Raw genomic sequence first — 19425 nt, 5'->3', positions numbered from 1 at the left:
AAGACACTGTGATTCAATTCAAGCCAAAGGAAGCTCATTAGCTGTCCACGCTCTGGGCTGTGGCAGTGGGGCTCTGGCCTCAGTGGAGGGTGTGGTACCCAAGCATCTTGTCATGACGTTGCTGGAGGCTCCTGGTGTCTTACTGAATGAGTCAGATTATTGCTTGAATCAAGAAGTTCCTCTTCCAAGGCACCATCTTATTAATTAAAATCATTCTTAGAGAAGAGTTGGCGCCAAAGCAAAACTGGGATGGTTGTGACCCTCGCTGGCAATGGTACCTCCTATGAGTAGCAGACGGGCTAGGGCTGGATGAGAGATGTGGTGAGATGCTCTCGTGCTCTTTGTCAATTAATTTGATCTATTCTTCTCTCTTTGGAATGTTAGGAAACATCTTTTATCCTCTTTGGAATTACCCAGACATAGCTGGGCATCGGGGTCCAGAGCCCACAAACAGAGGAGCAGGTACCCTCCACAGATGAGGGCAGCTCTGGGGGGTGCAGCCAGGCCAGATGCTGCTGCTTTCAGTGAATCCAGTGAAAGGTGGCAGCCACACCCACCACACATCATCCAAACCCCAGTGGGCATCTTTGAAAGGCATCTTGAGCTTGTGGCACATGGGTGACCCCTAGAAACCTCGCACATCTCTCAAAGGATACTTGGGGCCTGATGCAGGGCTTTTAGGCTCTGGCACTCTCTGTAATCACAAATGTCACTCCTCAGCAGAGATATCAAGTCCCTGGCAGGAGGCCAGGAGCTGTCACCAATAAGAGGTGGGTTTCACCAGCCTCTCAGCCAGAGAATTAAGAAGAAGCGGCTCCAAAATAGAGTTCAGCCCCCATTTCCCAATTTCAGAGAAGCAGGGGAGCCCCACATGCCATCCCCACCCCCCTGCTCCCGTCATCACCCCAAATACACACACAGAGAAATGCACCATCAGCCGGGAAGGACCAGCCCTGCTCTGGCGCCAGCTTCACCTGAACCCATCTGTGAACACATTTCTCATTAAAGCCACAGAAAATTCAGGGGGACAGAGATAAGTCCGATCAATGGGAAGAAGGAGCGAGGAAGGCAAAAGAAGAACAAAAACCTTGCTGGGATCATTGCTCACGGGGCCCCAAACTTACTGGTTCCTGGAAGTAGAGCTGGTAATCAAAGACAGGATTGGCTTTGATTATCTCCATTGGGGACACTTTGGGATTTGCTGGTATGAAGGGAGTATTCAAGCTGGCCACTGCCCTGTGGAGAGAAGAGGTGTCAAGACACAGACCCCATAAGAAGACAGTCTGTAAGGACCAGAAAGGACCTCATGTGTCAAAACCCAAGCTCAGAGCGGGAGAGTGCTACACACAAGATCTCACGCCGGCAGTGCAGGGAGAACGGGACCTGAAACCATACTTCTTGACTCTCCAGCCCAGTGAGTGTGTGTGTGTGTGTGTGTGTGTGTGTGTGTGTGTGTGTGTTTTGCCACTAAACTGCAGTATTTCTCACCTACTTGCCTTCGACAAAGACACACACGCATGCACACATACACGCACGTTACGTGCAGTATATCCACCTTGATTAGAATATGTGAACAGTACCATCTTTCTCTAGTTGGTAAAAACACAGTCATTTCTTCCTTCCTTCACTCACTGTTTCCTCTGTGTTGAGTGTCATTCCACGCCACATACTAGGGGAGAGACAATATAAAACCAATACTCCAAGAGCTTATTATAGTCTAATAAGGAAGGCTAGTCAAATACACCTATGACTATATTATGAGATAGACTGCAACATGAGGCATAGGAATTCCTACAAAATACCACAGAATTCAAAGAGATAAAGGATTTCTAGGTTTGGGCATCATGGAAGACCTTATGGAAGAGACAGCATTTGAACTTGACTTTTACAGGTTGGGGAGAGGTGGGGAGGGGAACCGATACCTGCAAGGGAAACATCATGAGGTCGCCTGAGCCAGTTCTAGAATGAGGCAAAGCCTGGGGTTGAGTTTGATGGAGCAAGGAGTCTACAGGGCCAGAGGCCAAGTGGTTAATGGGGCATCTTGGTAAATGAAGCCAGAGAGGCTCGTGGGACCCGGAACATGAAGGGCCCTGAGTCTGGACTTGAAGCTGCAGAAAACCAAGAAAGCCATGAGGGCTTCTGGCAAGAGGTGAGAGTGGGTGGATGCTGCAGTCAGGAAGTGATGTATCAAGCAGCGATCCATCACGTGGCTGAAGAGAGGGGGAGAAGCCAGCAGACTACTGCATTAGTCATCCTGAGGGGAGGAGGATGGCAGCAAAAGGAATAAAAGAGAGGGTGAATTTGAGAGACCACACAAAGGCAGAATTGATAGAAGTTAGCCAGGACTACATTTAGCCTGGCTGGTCAGCAAAGAATTCCATATCCCACGCTTACCCTGTGGAAACTTGTTCCCAGAAAAGAAATAGATACATAAAATAGGAGCCATGGGATAATTAGGGCAAATAAAACAATCATTGGAAGGACTGGTGAGGCTTATCCAGCACCAACCAATAGAAATATAATGCAAAAAAAAAAAAAAAATATATATATATATATAATGCAAGCCATATATATAATTAAAATTTTTCCAGTAGCCAAATTAAAACCAGTAAAAAAGAACATGTGAGGGCCTCCCTGGTGGCGCAGTGGTTGAGAGTCCGCCTGCCGGTGCAGGGGATGCGGGTTCGTGCCCCGGTCCGGGAGGATCCCGCATGCCGTGGAGCGGCTGGGCCCGTGGGTCATGGCCGATGGGCCTGCGCGTCCGGAGCCTGTGCTCCGCAGCGGGAGAGGCCGCAGCAGTGAGAAGCCCGCGTACCGCAGAACAATAAAAAAAAAAAAAAATAAAAAAATAAAAAAAGAACATGTGAGATTAATTTTAAATATTATTTAATATTAATTAACTTAATATTCATTTTAAATTTAACGTTAACTTAAATGTTAATTTAATATTTAATCCAATATATCTAAAGTATTAATAATTTCAACATGTAATCAATATTAAGAATTATTAATAAGATATTTTACATTCTTTTTTTCATACTAAGTCTTTGGAATCTGGAAGGTATTTTCTACTTACAGTAATCTCAATTCAAACTGGCCACATTTCAAAAGTTCAACAGCCACGATTAGACAGTGCAGGTTAGGGTAAAAAATAAGTTACATGGATGCCTATAAGTTCCTAATGCCACCATAGTGAACCTATTTTAAGCATTACTTAAATCACAAGTCAAGAAATTCTAGCTCTTACTAAATATTCTGAACAGAATGCGGTTTTCTTTATAACCGCTTTGACGTATCATTTATTCCATATATAAAAAAATCATCACTAAATGAGATGATAATATATAAATGCTGCTGCCGACTGCATTAAGAGGAAGAAAAAGCTGAACCACAGCCTCCTTCTGGCAGCAGCATCTCCAGGTGATTGTTACAGAAAGGAAATAAAACAAACAAGTGAGTAGACCCTGATTTTAAATAGGTTCCCAAAGCTTATTTCAGTAGAAAGGCGAAACCAAGGATTCAAAGAAATATTCCACATTAAATGTGGGCTTTTTTTTTTTTTTTTCATTCATTGTCTGGCTAGAAAGGCAGAGATTAGTGCTGTTAACAATATCCTTAAATAAAACATGCTCCCAGACCCAGAGATGTGGGGTCCCATCCTGGACAGCCCTGCGAGAGGGTCTCGGCTCCCTCCCGCCCTCCCAGGAAGGAGGTAATAGGGCTGCTTTGATGAGAACAGACGATGTAGAATGAGCAACTAGTCCAGAATCAACAGCAGGCACGGTGGAAACAGCACAGGAGAAGAGGAATGGGAAACCAGAGCACGCCCGCGTCTCAGATCTGATGTTACTCTGCACGAAACCTCACTTTAACCTCACGTTAAATCTTTTAAAATTCTCACAGGAGAGAGAATTAGATTAAGTTTAATAAAACAACAAGGTGGAGACCATATGTTGTTGCTCTATTTCTTTTTGTTCCCTTCAAGGAGCATCTATAACACAGCTTGCAGGGTAACTTTTTGGTGAACTTGATTCTTAAGAGCTTTCTTATCTCACTTTTGAATGACAGAGAGGACAGACAGAGAAGCTAAAGAGATGAAAACAGCGTGCAAAAACTTTAAAAATATACTTTAGGAAATGTTTGATGCTTTTTGGTCTTTGAGATCATCCAACCATCTGAGCTGGGGTTGAGCTGAACAAAGTTTCTTCAGTGTTTCCATTCCTATAAACTCAGCCAAATAAAAAGTAACTGGATTCGTTAGGGAAACACAGATGGCTGCTAAGGATGTGGTTTTAATGAATTTGCCAAGATCTGAGGCTGAAATGGGAGGCCAGACAGGCTTTAACTGCAGTTACCAGCTCAAATGGGGTGTGGCCACAAAGACCACCTGACTCTCCAGGTTCAAAACCCATCATCTGAAAGCTCCCACTGGGGCCCTGAAATGTCATTCTGAGAACGATTATGAGTGACGTGACGGTGATCATGACATATCATTCCAACCTGACATCTGTTTTACTGTATTTTGCAGGTTGAATAGTCGGGTATGAGTGACCATTACCACTCTGTGGTTGAAGATACCAGGGCCTAACGAGTGAAGTGATTTGTCACGTAGCCAGGTCAGGGTAAAAGGGAAAGCCACATTTTCTGACTCTGACCAGGGCTAAAGTGCCTCCTGGCACTCGGTTCTATGAATCTGACATCCCCGGCTGCCTCCCCTCCTCCCCTCAAAGTCCACCCTCATTCTCCTGCATTCCCACTGGCTACTCAGGCCCTGAATTATTCATTGCATTACTGGTGATTGGGACAGGCCTTGTGCCCAAGACATTAGCTCACTAAACCCCCACTACTTATACACCAATGAGCTAAGGAGCTACGGTGTCACCTTCCCAGATAATAACCTATTGTTTTCAAGAAGTTTTCTGGAATTCAAGACCTGAGGAAGGAGTCTAGAGAATTCAAGTCCAGTCTGACCCAAATTCTTGACACCCAAGGCCTAATTACCTCACTCTCTTGGGGTAGAAAAGAGCCATATTCCACACCAGCACGCCACCCCAGTCGTGGCCAATGAACACAGCTTGAGCGATGCCCTAGGAAGACAAAGAAGGGGGCTGAGTGTGAGCAGCTTTCCAGGACAGGGGATGGGCGCTGAGAGCCGGAGGCCTGGGGCTCCCCTTAGGCCTAACCGCAACAGCCGCCCTCTTGAAGCCTCTGGTCCCATGTACAGGCCCCGCCCACCCTGCACACAAATGGCAGGACTCTTAAATCTTCTCAGAAGACTGAGGCCATTGGCCATGAATTCCCTCCCTACCTTCCCACAAATCAAACTTTGCTTCACCTTCTTTCCTCCCTTTTGTCTTCACGTTAGAATGACACCGCCCCTCCCCTCCGTGTCATCTGTCATTGAGTGGTTATTATTCTGGTCCCCATTCTTTCGGACCTTTTCTACAAGCCTCAAAAGCATCCTTTACCTCCCCATTTCTCCCCGCACCTTCCTCTCCTCTGCTGCTGTAACCACGAAAGACCACAGCTCCTTTCATGCAGGATCTTCTGTGTCACAGGCCCTTTATCTGGAATCCTCCCAGTAACCTTCGAACTCACATTTTACAAATGCAAAGATGGCTCACAGCGGGTCGGGTGACTTGCCCAGGCTGCACGGATGGTAAGTGCAGGCCCAGGTCTCCTAACCTAAAATCGGGCTCCCTCCTCTAGGCCACCCGCTGACTGCTTTAGGGCCTTCCGATCCTCCCCAGCCTCACCACCAGCTGGAAAGGTGGTTCCTTGCCTCAGCTCTCTGCCACACTCCGTCTCCTGTGGTCTCCCGCTTCTCACAATGGTTTATATCAGGTGTCTCCCTAACGACCTTCCTAAGCCCCTCCAGTGGCTTCTTCCCTGCTACGCCCAAGTCCACTGAAACTTCTCTCTTAAAGGCTACTAATCACTAATAATTTTTTCCCCCTCTTGGTTCTCATTCTTCCGATTGTTCTGCAGTGTGAGTGAAAAAAATGCTGCCTGGCATATCAGTAAACAAAGGATGTTGCAGCCATCAAGTCACTGCAGTCACCCAGATGGTGAACCCTGAGGGAACTCAGGATGGAGACGAACAGGCTGCCCACTGCCAAGCCCTCGGTCACGGCAGCCACCTTCAATGGGGCACCCGGAGGGGATTCAGGATGGAGAAAAGCAGGATGCCGGCCCCAGCTAGCAGAGGTGCGTGTCGAAGGAATGATTTCTGTGAGCCCAGACCCTTGCACCTTCCGATACACAGAAAAATGCTAAATTCCTTCACTTGAGATACCTGGTTTTCTTTAATTAAGAGCAATCTTTTGATGTTCCGACTACCTAGTCTTTGTTGCAGAAACTACTATATATCCTGCCTCCTCTCTTACCTCTCTGGAAGCGGTCTCAGAGCTATCTGAGATGCTGTATCGGGCTTATGTCTTCAGTTTGTCCACCAAATAAGACACAATTCTCAACCTTTAGGTTGTGCTTTTTTTTTGTCAACAGCAGCATGAGGCCTTTCCTGTGAAACATTCTTCCCTGGGCTTCTGTGACACTGTGCTTTCCAGACTCTTCTTACTTCTCCGAGTCTACTACTCCCTCTCTACTTCTCACCTGGGACTATTCCATGTCTCAGCCTTCAGGCCTGGTGTTGGGGAGTTCATCTCCTCCAAAGGCTTCAGGCACCACGTCCAGGTGGCAAATGACCACCTCATCTGGTCACCCAGGTCATCCAGGGTGGCCCAGTCTCCTTCCCACATATCCTAGTCATGACTGGGCCGGGGACGGACACCTGACCCAGCTGGCCAGCAATCACAGAGACTCCCACTCAACCATCAGAATAAGAGACGTTCCCAGCCAGTTGGAAATGTTCTAGAAAAAGTCAGGAGTGGGGTGGCCAAACTGGGTCTTAGCTATCCCCATCACACTCAGAAGTCCCAAAGCCAGTTCCACAGGACTGAGAATCTGCAGAGGATGGGACATGACATTGTTACCGCACGTCCTACACCAGGCCCTGCTGTAGATCTGGAACTCCTTCGTCATCTCAGTTGCTTCTTTCAATGCCCACCCAGTGAACAGGAGAAAGATCCCACTGCTTTGAGGTTCTCTCTTGGCCCCCCCGCCCCGCACTGTCACTGTCCTGGCTGGGCCCTCAGCCATGCTGCAGTGTCTCCCTTCTGCCACGTGACCTGACTGAGGATGGCAGGGGATGTTCCTGAGTCTCAGAACTGAGAGCGTGTGTGCCCTGCAGCAGCGTATTCTCAGACGACCACTGTTGATCATTTTCATTGAGTTTGACATTCCAAACCATGTTAAACGAAGACATTCGATTTTAAATATTTCAAAAGGGATGGAAGTTTTAAGACGCTGGGAACTATTAGCCTATCGGATGTTTCCCAAACTTCTTCAGCTGGCACTAAGGCTCTTCATCTGGCTTAAAGCCAACAGAGACATTCTATCCCCTGGAAGATGCTTTTCATGAAACAAGAACCAAACCAATCTCACCTCTATATTCTCCAAACCTGTCTTTATAATCCCTTCCGACCCACCACCCCACCTTCCCCCTCCCATACCGCTCCCTTGAGGGCCCTGCCAGCTGACATCTTCAAAGGTACAGCTTTTCTTTAATTGCCCAGTTCCAAACAGCATTCTCCAAAGAGGTCAGTTCAAAATAATTACTTACCAACTTATCCAGGAAGGTGACCATGTCCTAAGAAAGAAAACACACACACAAAATCAGAACTGTATCCATCCCCTCAGCCACTTTGAGGTTAGAATTACTGTGTTTGCCTTGGTTACAGTCTGAATTGTGTCCCCCACCTTGCCCCCAGCGAAATTCATATGCTGAAGCCCAAACCCTAACCCCTGGTACTTCAGAATGTGACTCTATTTGGAGATAGGGTCTTAAGTGAAGATGTGATTAAGTTAAATGGGGTCATTAGGGCGGGTCCAGATCCAACATGACAGAAGATTTGGACACAGACACAGATGAAAGACCACGTGAAGACAAAAGCAGCAGATGGTCATCTGTTGATACAAGCCTCACATGAAACCCTGCTGATACCCTGATCTTGAACTTCCAGCCTCCAGAATGGTGAGAGGTAAATTCCTGTTGTTTAGGCCACTCAGTCTATACTGCTTTCCCATGGCAGCCCCAGCAAACTAACACCACGTTCAATCACCTCACACTAGCTTTTTAGTTATCTCCCTTCCCCTTCCAGCGTCCTCTTATAACCACACAGACTCCCAACAGACCCAGTGAATTATTCAGGGTAGGTCAGTACACATCCCTAACTGAAATGGACCATTCTCAATGTAAGACAGAAATCATGGCTTCTTCCCTGGAAGGAGAAAGCGGAAGAAAACTGCCCTGGAGAGGTCTGGCTGCTTCCCTCGCCCCAGGATGGTCAGCTCCTGTTCCCCATCCCCCAACAGACGTGGACACCTGGCCACATGGCCGGCAACCACGGAGTCTGAAAAAGGTGTATGAGATGCTGAGGGAGTGTCTCCACATGCAGTTTTGTTCTGAGATTCTGGGCGTGGGAGGAAGGGTCACCTAGAATCAGGGCCGGCACGGTTGTATGGGCCACATGTGAATGAGCAGGTAGGGGAATTTAGCTGAGGGTTTCCCAGAAATCCTATAACATGCCAAGTGGCAGCACCCATGAGGCTCCCGATGAGGAACCAACAGACTGTCTGATGTAAGAGGGCCGCTAAGGGATGAAGGGTGCAGAATTGTGGTCCAGCTACAGTGGTTGAGGTGAGCTGGAACCCCCATCAGTGAGAGAAGCGATTAAGGAGGAATGGGGGAAATTAAATAGGTGCAGGGACGCCTTTACCTTCTCCTTCTAGGACCCCCAGCGGATGTTGTCCAAACCACTCCCTCAGCACTGCAGTTTTATTCATAGCATCTCTCTGCTTTCTTCTTTCTTTATTATTCCTTTAACTTTGGGGTTCTCAGACTGCCTCCTCAGACTTGTCCGAGCACGGACAAGTCCCAGGCTCCCCTTATGAGACATGAAGCCTGCATGTGGGGCCTGATGGGGTGCTCCAGGCAGAGATGTGACCCTCCTAGATGAAGGCTTTCTGTAATTTTAGCATAATCACTGGCATCGCCAGTTTTCCGGCCAAGCAGGAGGCTGTTTCTTCCTCTCGGTCCCTCCAGCCTTTGCTTTTGCTCCAGGGCTGATGGAGGTTTGGATGACAGTCTCTCCTCACCTCAGCCTTGGCCTTCCCCTGCAAGCTCTAAGATGAGGGTCCCTCTCCCCGATGGTGCGTATGCCTGTCTTAGAACAGGAATGCCTCTGCAGTCCCCAGTCCACACACTAACTCCCTAGGTCTGGCCAACACTGTGTTTACCACAATACAGTGATTTTTTAAATTCTCAGAATGGAAAGGTGATATGGTGGGGTAGCTAAGAGCAGGAGCATGGGAGCTACTGCAGGGTTTAAACCTGGCTCTACAAGCTGTTGACCTCAGGCAATTACTTAACCTCCCCATGACTCAGTTTCCTCTTCCATCAAATACTTAGAAAAGTACTTGATATACAGTCAACGTTGGCTATTATTTCAAAATACTTTGACTTTCAGAAAGAATTTTTATCCAAATGTTGTGAAATGCTGCTTTCCTAGGATTTAAATGAACACCCACACTTCTGTCTTATATCAGTGAAAACACAAGGATGGAGAAGATGTTACAGATGTTACCCAAAGATCCTTCTTACGTTGCATAACACTTCCATGGAATATTCTTCTATTTCTGCAATTAAAAATAAAAGAAATACACTTAATTTGCATGTTTAAAAATTACCAGCAAACTAAAAGAGCCCCTTTGGCAAAAAAAATATATATATATCTTATTGAATTCTTAGGTTGATATAGTCTGCTTGTTTATTTTTGTTGTTGTTGCCTGTGCTTTTGGTGTCATATCCATGAAACCATTGCTAATACCAACATCATGAAGCTTTTCCAGTATGTTTTCATTTAGGAATTTTAGTGTCAGGTCTTCAGTTTAAGCCTTTAATCCACTTTGAGTTGTTTTTTGTGGATGGTGTAAGATAAGGGTACAATTTCATTATTTTGCATATGGATATTCAGTTTTTACAACACTATTTGTTGAACAGACTGTCCTTTCCCCATTGAGTGGCCTTGGCACCCTTGTTGAAGGTCATCTGACCAGATACACAAGGGTTCATTTTTGGACTCTCTATTCCATTGGTGTATATGTCTGTCTTTATACCAATACCATACTGTATTGATTACTGTAGCCTTGTAATATATTTTGAAATCAAGAAGTATGAGTCCTCCAGCTTTGTTCTTTCTTAAGATTGATTTGACTATTTGTAGTCTTTTGTGGATCCATATGAATTGTAGAATTGTTTTTTCTATTTTTGTAAAAAATGTCATTGGGATTTTGATAGGGATTGCATTGACTCTGTAGATTGCTTTGGGTAGTATGGACATTTTACCAATAATAGCAATTACAGAAAAGAAAAAGAAAGAAGAACAGAGAAAACAGAAGAAAAAAATTTTCAAAGAAAATTTCCAAGAACTGAAAGTTAAATGTACCCAGAAAAGTAGACGAAAAACGACCCATATCATAGCACAATATCATAACATTTTAGAACACAACAGATAAAGATCCTAAAAGTCTCAAGGGTAAGGAAAAAAGGTAACATGGCACTGGAATGCTGTATAGCAACAAGAGAAGCTAGAAAATACTAGGACAAAGGCTTCATAATTTTAAGGGAAAATAATTTGTTACTTAAAATCTACTGCCAAATGATCTGAAATTTATACACAAATGATCTGAAATGTACATATATGCATTCCAAATCATTGCCCTTGGCTTTAGAATTAATGTTATATATCATCTTCGACAACAGTTAACATGTAAATTATGTTTTTGTTTAAAAAAAAACAGTCATAATTAGGGTATGACCATAAGTCCCAGTTTGTCCAGGACAGTTTTAGCTTATGTGTTATTATTAATAGTTTCTCTTTTAATAGTGTTGTAGTTGCCTGTTCTGACCTGGGACCAGGGGAAGACAGTGCAGCTGGAGAGCTCAGACAGTCAGAAGGCATGACCAACACCAACAGCTGTAAAACAGCTAACCCACCAGAAGAAGCAGATGACCCTCCATAGCCTTTCATGTCCACTGCTAGTACCCGGAAGCCCGCCTGGGCCAGAGCAGGGATCTAGAAAAGAAACAATTCAGACCCTCTCCAGTGTGGGCTCATCAGTGTTTTGCTGATGCCACCTCTTTGCTTCCTCCTATCTCCCTGTTATTGTAAATGGTTCAATTCAAAGTGCCACATGGCACTACCTGGTGTCCTCACCATGGGGCTGGCATGAGCCCACCCGGCCGCCATGGATGGTCGTAGGGTTTGTGCACTGCACCTAATGCCACGCCTGACAGAGTACCTTTCCTAGCAAAGACCTTGCAGATTTCTATATTCATTACAGAGATTTCCCAGCAGGTGGCATAAAGCATCTTGAGGAAGTATGCTTTTTTTCATCTGCAGAGGTGGCATGTAGGCTAGCACAGATCTGAGCTCTGGAGCAATCTCTGGCCCCAACATTTCAGAGGTATCGTGGTCATACTTGGGAGATGATGCTCTATGGTAAGGTGTCAGCTTCTTAATGATATTCCAGGTTGGCTCACACCATCTAGACTCTTCTCTCCCCTCACCCTGACTGGGGCGTACTTCCCCCAGTTTCCCTTACCTGGTACCTCCATGAGAACCAGCTCTCCGGAAATCCATGGCAGAGGCATACGGCAGGGCCAGAGCCCAGCTCCACAAAATGCAGACACATCCCAGGCTGTAGAAGAGAGAGGTGAGCAGGGAGTGACCTCAGTGCAGGCCGGGGGTAACCAGGCACCTCTTCAGCAGATCGCCCCGGGCCATTTCAATACGTTGCCAGATCGCGCCTGACCCAGCTTTCTCAGCTACAAACCCACCAATGTTAGAAGAAAATGTCTGAGAAGAGACAAGTGATCAAACTGTGCAATAAAAACAGGCAGTTTCACTGGAACAAGAAGAGCCTGAAAAGAAGATCATAATGTTGGAAAACAAAACAACTTGGCCTTCCTCCCCAAAGGGCCCTCATCCTGTCAGAGTTTCTGCTGTCATTTGACCTGTTTTCCATATTTTAAACTGGGGGCTGATTTTGTACAGGGAATGGTATTCACATGAAGGTGCGGAATACCATGACTATTTCATTAAAAGCTGTTTATCTCTTGAACATGAACATTTTTTCCAGCTTTACTATACTTCCGGTCCTTTGTGGGCTACATGGGTATGGCCAAGACTGTCGGGGCCCAATATCCACCTTCTTCCCTTCTCCTTGGTTCCTGCTGGTATTTTTCAGGCCTCCCCCAACCGTCCTGCAGTGGGTGTGGCCGTGTGACTGGCCAGTGGCATATGAGCAGAAGAAATGTGTGCTCCATCTGGGCCGTAAACCTCCCGCGCACCTGGTTCTCCCTCTCTTTTCCTATCTGCACCTGAATGGACTGGGCCTTGAGGAAGGAAGAACCTGCAAAAAGAAGGAGACTGGGTGCTTGAATGACTGTGAGGAGAGAGCCTACTCCCAGTCCACATGGGATTGTGCTGCAAGCCAGAAACAAACTTGGAGTCAAGCCACTGAAAGTGTGGGGCTATTTGTTACAGCACTGAGCCTACTCTGACTATTACAGGGGGGTCTAAGCCAAAGAACTAAAGCAATATATAGTCAAAGTACCTATTTTTCCCCAAAAGTACTTTATCTCTAACTTTCTAGTGGAAACAAATGAGAAAAATAATCTTCACTTTATAGAAATCCACTTGGAACAACTCTATTTCGCTGCATCTCGCACTACTCCAAGCTGGTGTTCCAAACCGGAAGTTTCATTCACAATTCCCAACAAGTTATTTTGCTCAAGAAAACGTCGGGCTGACATTTCACAAACCCCCTCTTGGACTACAGTCTTTTTTTTTTTTTTATCAGAATATGTTCTCTAGTCTTCCCTTTAGTACTTGGCAAAAGGAGGGACTTGAACTTTATTTATTTATTTATTTATTTTTTGCGGTACACGGGCCTCTCACTGTTGTGGCCTCTCCCATTGTGGAGCACAGGCTCCGGACGCGCAGGCTCAGTGGCCATGGCTCATGGGCCCAGCCACTCCGCGACACGTGGGATCTTCCCGGACCGGGGCACGAACCCGCGTCCCTCGCATCGGCAGGCGGACTCTCAACCACTGCGCCACCAGGGAAGCCCGGACTTGAACTTTAAATTCTATGCTCCTTTATACTGAAAATTGTTATAGTTCTGATGTCCAATCAAATGATCCTAATCTGCCTCTGTCCTCAATGGATCATAACTAGAAGGCTCCCTCTTGCTCCTACATACTTGATTCAGCTGAGTAGCTCAGCAAACGCATGCACATTCCCATCCTTTGAACAGTGTGTTCTAAAATTGCCGTGAAGTCAGAAAACGGAAAAGATCTATTATCAACGCAGTTTGAGTTGCATTAGCATCAAGGTAATAGCACTCCCAGAGCCTGGGCTCCCCAGAGGCCACTGCCCCAGCCCTTTAGTTTTGGGTTGAGGGCAGAGGAAGTGGTTAGGCAGCTCTGGCCACACTCCTTCAAGGTCAAATGGGGAATCTACTGAAACTGGCTGGATACGCAAGCATCAGGAGGATTGTGAGAGTAACCTTGTCTGTAGGGTTGGAGATGCAGGGTCACAGCCCAGACAGACCCCAGCCCCAGGAAAAGAGTCCCTTACTCGGCATCAGTATTAGAGACGAGGTCTGGAGGGAGCTTATGAAACCTTATGAAACCAGTCCAGGAGCACCCAGGGTTATAAGAGCAGTCACATTGACCAGAAAAGACCTTTCTCGCTATCCAAATCCCAGTCAATCTCTGATGCTCACTTCACCACTGAATCTCATCCCCCGCAATTACAGTCACTCTCTCTACCCCCTACAGAGCCCATTCTGAGTGCTTGAGCCACTGCCGTTAGGGCCGCATCCTGGGATGTAACTGCAGGGAATGTTACCTCAGCAGAATGCAGACCATACAATCCTTGAGGTCACATAAGACCTCCATTGATCTAGGTATTTCTCTCTGTGCCTAGCAAATAGCAAATGCTCACTGAACATCCATGGGGCTCTCCTCCAGGGCAGTAGGTCCTCCCCAGGTCCCAGACCTGCACAGCTCAGGACACCAGCTCTCTTCTTTATGAAGCACGAGGTACTACCTACCCCCGTGATCAACATGGGGTATTTCAATTAATCCTTACAAGAACATTGAGGGGAGGTATTATCGCCATCTCATAAAGCTGTGTACACTGGGGTCCAAAATGATAAGAAATGTGCCCACATTTGCCAACTTAGTAAGTGCCAAAGCCAGGATTCAAACTGGTTCCATCCAGCTCCAAAGCAACTGTTGAGTTTTGTTTTGCTTGTGAGCTAACCCGTAGCTCTGGGTCCTGTTGTAGTTAAATGGCCACAGTGACAAATGAAGAAAGATCCCAAAGTGAACCTGAAAAGATGTTTTAAAGCCCTGCTCTGTATCCCGGCTGGGTCAGGAGTCAGGGCCCCTCTGCACGTGGCCTTGGTCTTGCTGCAGCCCTGACCGCTGGGCTAATGACTGGCCATTTCCCTCTCTGTATCTGGTGCCTCCCTGCATCCTTCCTGTCTGGCCCGTGCCTGACACAAAGGAAGGGCCGATAATACCCGCTGGATGAAATAACGAAATAAAGTGCCAGACACGCAGGCTGTGGGGATGGAGCAAGGCCCCACATGGCCTGTTGTTCCGTGGGAATCTGATCACATTGGTCCACGTCTGCTATTGATTTTTTTTTTTAGCTTTTTAAATTTTTATTTATTTATTTTATTTTTGGCTGTGTTGGGTCTTCGTTTCTGTGCGAGGGCTTAGTTGTGGTGAGCGGGGGTCACTCTTCATCGCGGTGCGCGGGCCTCTCACTGTCGCGGCCTCTCTTGTTGCGGAGCACAAGCTCCAGACGCAGGCTCAGTAGTTGTGGCTCACGGGCCTAGTTGCTCCGCAGCATGTGGGATCTTCCCAGACCAGGGCCTGAACCCGTGTCCCTGCATCGGCAGGCAGATTCTCAACCACTGTGCCACCAGGGAAGCCCTGCTATTGATTTTTGAGGAATCATACTTGTGGGAGATACCATTTCCATATACATGATGGATGTGTAGCTACCCTTGAGATTTCACAAACGTCTCACAAGTCGTTTTAGGGGGGCTGGTTAGAGAGACTCAGCCGCTGGTGAGAGAGCACTGACTCACCTTTATGGGCACGTATCCATGGCTCACGGTGCTTGGATCGCAGGGGATTGGTCGGGGGGCTGCAGCTTGGAGAACCTGAAAGTAAGAGAGACACAGTGAGGGAGATGGCTCTGCTTCCTTCCACGAGAAGGCCTCAGAGTGAGTTCACAAAACTCCATAAGACAGTCCCTGGGTCACCTTTGCCATGGCTTCCTGAGTCCTATGGGTGACTGACCAACCCAGCCCCCTCTCCTCTAGGGTCAATGGAGTCCGGTGACTGAGTTCTGGCCAACAGGATGCAGACAAAGAGCATGGCCTATGCAACTAGAGATGATCATACTAAGTGAAGTTAAGTCAGAAAGGGAAAGACAAATACCATATGTATGATATCACCTATATGTGGAATCTAAAATATGGCACAAATGAACCTACCTACAAAACAGAAACAGACTCACAGACATAGAGAACAACCTTGTGGTTGCCAAGGGGGAGGCGGGGAGGGAGAGGAATGGATTGGGAATTTGGGGTTAGTGGATGCAAACTATTACATTTAGAATGGATAAACAAAAAGGCCCTATTGTATGGCACAGGGAATGATATTCAATATCCTGTGATAAATCATAATGGAAAAGAATATAAAAAATGCATTAAAATAAAATTAAAAAAAGAAGAGCATGGCCTGACCACCAGAGCTGTGAAAATCCCTACGTGATTCTCTATATTCTTTTCCCCCTTTTCATCTGGTGTTCAGCGTGACCTCGGAAACCACCAGTAGAAGACAGGGGTTCTCCATCAACCTGGGTCCTAGAATGGCTGTGAGGCAAGCCCCTGGCTACCACCCACTGAATTTCACATCTGCGAGGAATAAACACCACTTGCTCCCAAACCCAGAGATTTTGGACTTTAATGAATATAATTCTTCTCTAGGGCAGTTCCTCAAGTGGTCACCCAGGCTCACGCTGGACACAGCCAGGAATGCCAAGTTCACAGAGCAGTCATCCCATCTTTACATGACCCTGTTGAAGGGTTTCTTCTTCAAGTTGGCCAAAATCGAACTCTCCAGGCCGTGTATGGGTCAGCTCGGGTAGCCACAACACAGACTGGGGTGCTTAAACAACAGACATTTATTTTCTCACAGTTCTGGAAGCTGGAAGTCCAAGAAGGTGTTGGCAGGGCTGGTTCTTCCTGAGGCCTCTCTCCTTGACTTGTAGACGGCCGTCTTCTCCCTGTATCCTCACATGGCCTTCCCTCCGTGTGTGTCTGTGTCTTAATCTCCTCTTCTTATAGGGACACCAGTCTTAATGGATTAGGGTCCATCCTTATGACCTCATTTTACCTTAAATACCTCTTTAAAGATCCAATCTCCAAATACAGTCACATTGTGAGGTCCTGGGGGTGAGGGCTTCAGCGTATGGATTTGGTGGGGGGGGGACGCAATTCAGCTGATGAAAGCCTCTGCCTGCTGGCCCCAGTTCTGTCCTCTGGAGCCCCAGGGGGGTCAGGTTACCCATCTTTGTCCATCTCGGTAAACAGGAAAATTCCTGAGCAAAGATCCTTAAGAAGCTTCCGTAATGTATTCGTGTCGGTTTCCTTGAGACAGAAATGACAAAGGACAGGATGCTGAGCACATATAAGTGGACCTTTTGTGAACAGCATCATGTTGGTGACTCCCACCGTTTGGTTTCTCATCCTTCCTAAAGGTGAGACCTAAGGAAGAAGCCATTCTCTTCCGCTACCCAGTTTTCTGCCCTCTAAAATGGGGAGTAGACTATGGAATTCACCTACTTCGAAACACAGAAGAGTCTGCCTGGGCATCCTCAGAGGTTGAGATAGGTGGGCGCCCACCTCTGTGGCATCTGGAGAGGACCCAGGGTGTGGACCGTGGGGATGGGCAGCTGGGTGCCTCTGATGGCAGTGAAGGAGCCCAGACACCCACCAGGGCCAGCGTCCCCTGGGGTCCTTTATCTGATGTGTCCCCGACTTCCTAGGTCACACACCAGGGGATGTCCCATTAGTTCCAGAGGTGGGGAGGGTGCGGGTTTCCTACTCTAATGATTCCGCCATGTGTTTGTCCAGTTTATAAAGCCCTTTCATGACTGATTCCCACAGCCTTCCTGAGAGACAAGAGGCGCTTCTCCTCTGTTTAAAAAGAAATGATTATCATTTTTCCTTATACCTTCCCCATACCCCTGAGGAAAAGATAGCTGGGACAATGGCTCACTTTCCCAATTTTACAGGACAGGTGTCTGTGGCTCAGAGGTAATGAGGGGAGGAACCTGGCAAGTGGAACCAGCAAGAGGATGCTCCGATTCCAAGTCTGGATGCTTTCTTCTCTGCTGCATAGGACCTCCAGGCTTGCAGAAAGACAAATCAAGCTTGGGTGACATGCTCTAAGGTTGCAGAGTCATTAGATATACGCTTTAACTTATTTGTTAAAGACGAGAAGTCAGCTGTTCCTGTTATGGGGGCAAAACTGTGTGCCCTCCAAATGTGTCTGTTGAGGTCCTAACCCCCAGGACCTCAGAATGTGACTCATATTTGGAGGTAAGGTCTTTAAAGAGGTGATGAACCTTAAATGAGGCCCCTGTAGTGGACCCACTGGAGACAGAATCCAATCTGACTGGTGTGTTTACAAGAAGAGACACATACAGGGGAAGGCCGTGTGAAGACACAACGAGAAGGCTTCAGAAGAAACTAACCCTTAACAACTTGCTCTTAGACTTCTAGACTCCTAGAGAGATTGTTGTCTCAGCCACCAAGTCTGTGCTACTTTCTGGCAGCCATACAAAGCTCATATAGTTCCCTTTGAAAAAACAGTGGGACGCCTTTTACGTCAATCAAGCGTATGGGCTCCCGCACCTCCTTTCCCATCACACTGACACGTGCAAAGCATGGCCGACAAAAGCCCAGACTCAGTGGGATCAGTGATCTTAGGTAAAATTACAAGAACAAAAGGTGCCTCAGCTCTGGCAGAGCAGGCTAATCCCACCATCCCTCAGGGGCATTATTATGGGCATCCCAGCCTCCCGGGCTCAGGACAGGTTTACTTAGGAGCCTCCCCTCTGGCTGCCAAGAGGTGTGACCCAGGTGGAGCTAAACCACTACACCTGAGTGCAAGCAGCATGACCAGGCAGAGCAGAGAAGGACTGGGGTCCCCCCCACACACACCCCAGGGGCAAACCCAGCAGCTACATTCTCAGTATTTCCTCTGAATGGGTGGCTTTGAAGGCCCCACTCTAGTCTTGGTCCCCTGAGTCTGACCAGTATAGATTCTTTTTTTTTTTAATTAGTTTCTGCTTTATAACAAAGTGAATCAGTTATACATACACATATGTTCCCATATCCCTTCCCTCTTGCATCTCCCTCCCTCCAACCCTCCCTATCCCAGCCCTCCAGGCGGTCACAAAGCACCACTTCCCACTAGCTATCTACCATACGTTTGGTAGTGTATATATGTCCATGCCTCTCTCTCACTTTGTCACAGCTTACCCTTCCCCCTCCCCATATCCTCAAGTCTATTCTCTAGTAGGTCTGTGTCTTTATTTCTGTCTTACCCCTAGGTTCTTCATGACATTTTTTTTCTTAAATTCCATATATATGTGTTAGCATACGGTATTTGTCTTTCTCTTTCTGACTTACTTCACTCTGTATGACAGACTCTAGGTATAGATTCTTGCTCTCAGAGTGTCCTTTCCCTGTTCACTGCAGAGAAGGAAACAGGAAGTTCTTCGTGGACGTCACGCTGATTGCACAAAGGGTGACAGTTTCCCACCGAGGAGCTCCCTACTGGGAACCACACCGGGAGCAGTGAATGCCCTCACCTGTTTTGTCGCTTGCGTACCTAAACACAGATGAGCGGCAGGAAATCTGACAGCGCGGACAGAAAGTTACCTGCACCCCGGTTACTTTCTCCAGCTCCCTCAGGGCAGTGTCAGTGTCACGGACGAGGATGGTGACCATCCCCAGGTCACGGGCCGGCTTCAGATTAACCCCGAAGTCATCCAAGAAAACCACCTGAATGCAAAGAGCATGGACACTAGCATCACTTCTACCAAAGCAAAACTCATGCACAAGGGCCACCGGCCAGAAACACGTTAAAGTGAGAAGAGTGGTTGAGATTAAGAATTAGTAGTCTCACAATAAGATGGATTGATT

The 19425-nt window shown here is 47.0% G+C and overlaps 1 protein-coding gene across 1 annotated transcript in view; it reads right to left on the bottom strand.

Moving 5' to 3' along the window:
• EPHX2 (epoxide hydrolase 2) overlaps window positions 1-19425 on the bottom strand; it is a 60083-nt gene that overhangs the window by 21696 nt on the left and 18962 nt on the right. Inside the window, exons 5-12 of the mRNA XM_081238058.1 lie at window positions 19162-19284; window positions 15292-15366; window positions 11725-11820; window positions 11117-11195; window positions 9722-9756; window positions 7682-7708; window positions 5002-5087; window positions 1125-1236 (exon numbers count right to left, since the gene is read on the bottom strand). Coding sequence (XP_081094184.1) covers window positions 1125-1236; window positions 5002-5087; window positions 7682-7708; window positions 9722-9756; window positions 11117-11195; window positions 11725-11820; window positions 15292-15366; window positions 19162-19284 — 633 coding nt within the window. The remainder of the gene's footprint in view (window positions 1-1124; window positions 1237-5001; window positions 5088-7681; window positions 7709-9721; window positions 9757-11116; window positions 11196-11724; window positions 11821-15291; window positions 15367-19161; window positions 19285-19425) is intronic.

The sequence above is a fragment of the Mesoplodon bidens genome, assembly GCF_964165515.1.
Source record: "Mesoplodon bidens genome assembly, chromosome: 6".
NCBI lineage: Eukaryota > Metazoa > Chordata > Mammalia > Artiodactyla > Ziphiidae > Mesoplodon > Mesoplodon bidens.
This window is presented reverse-complemented; position numbering and strand designations above follow the sequence as displayed.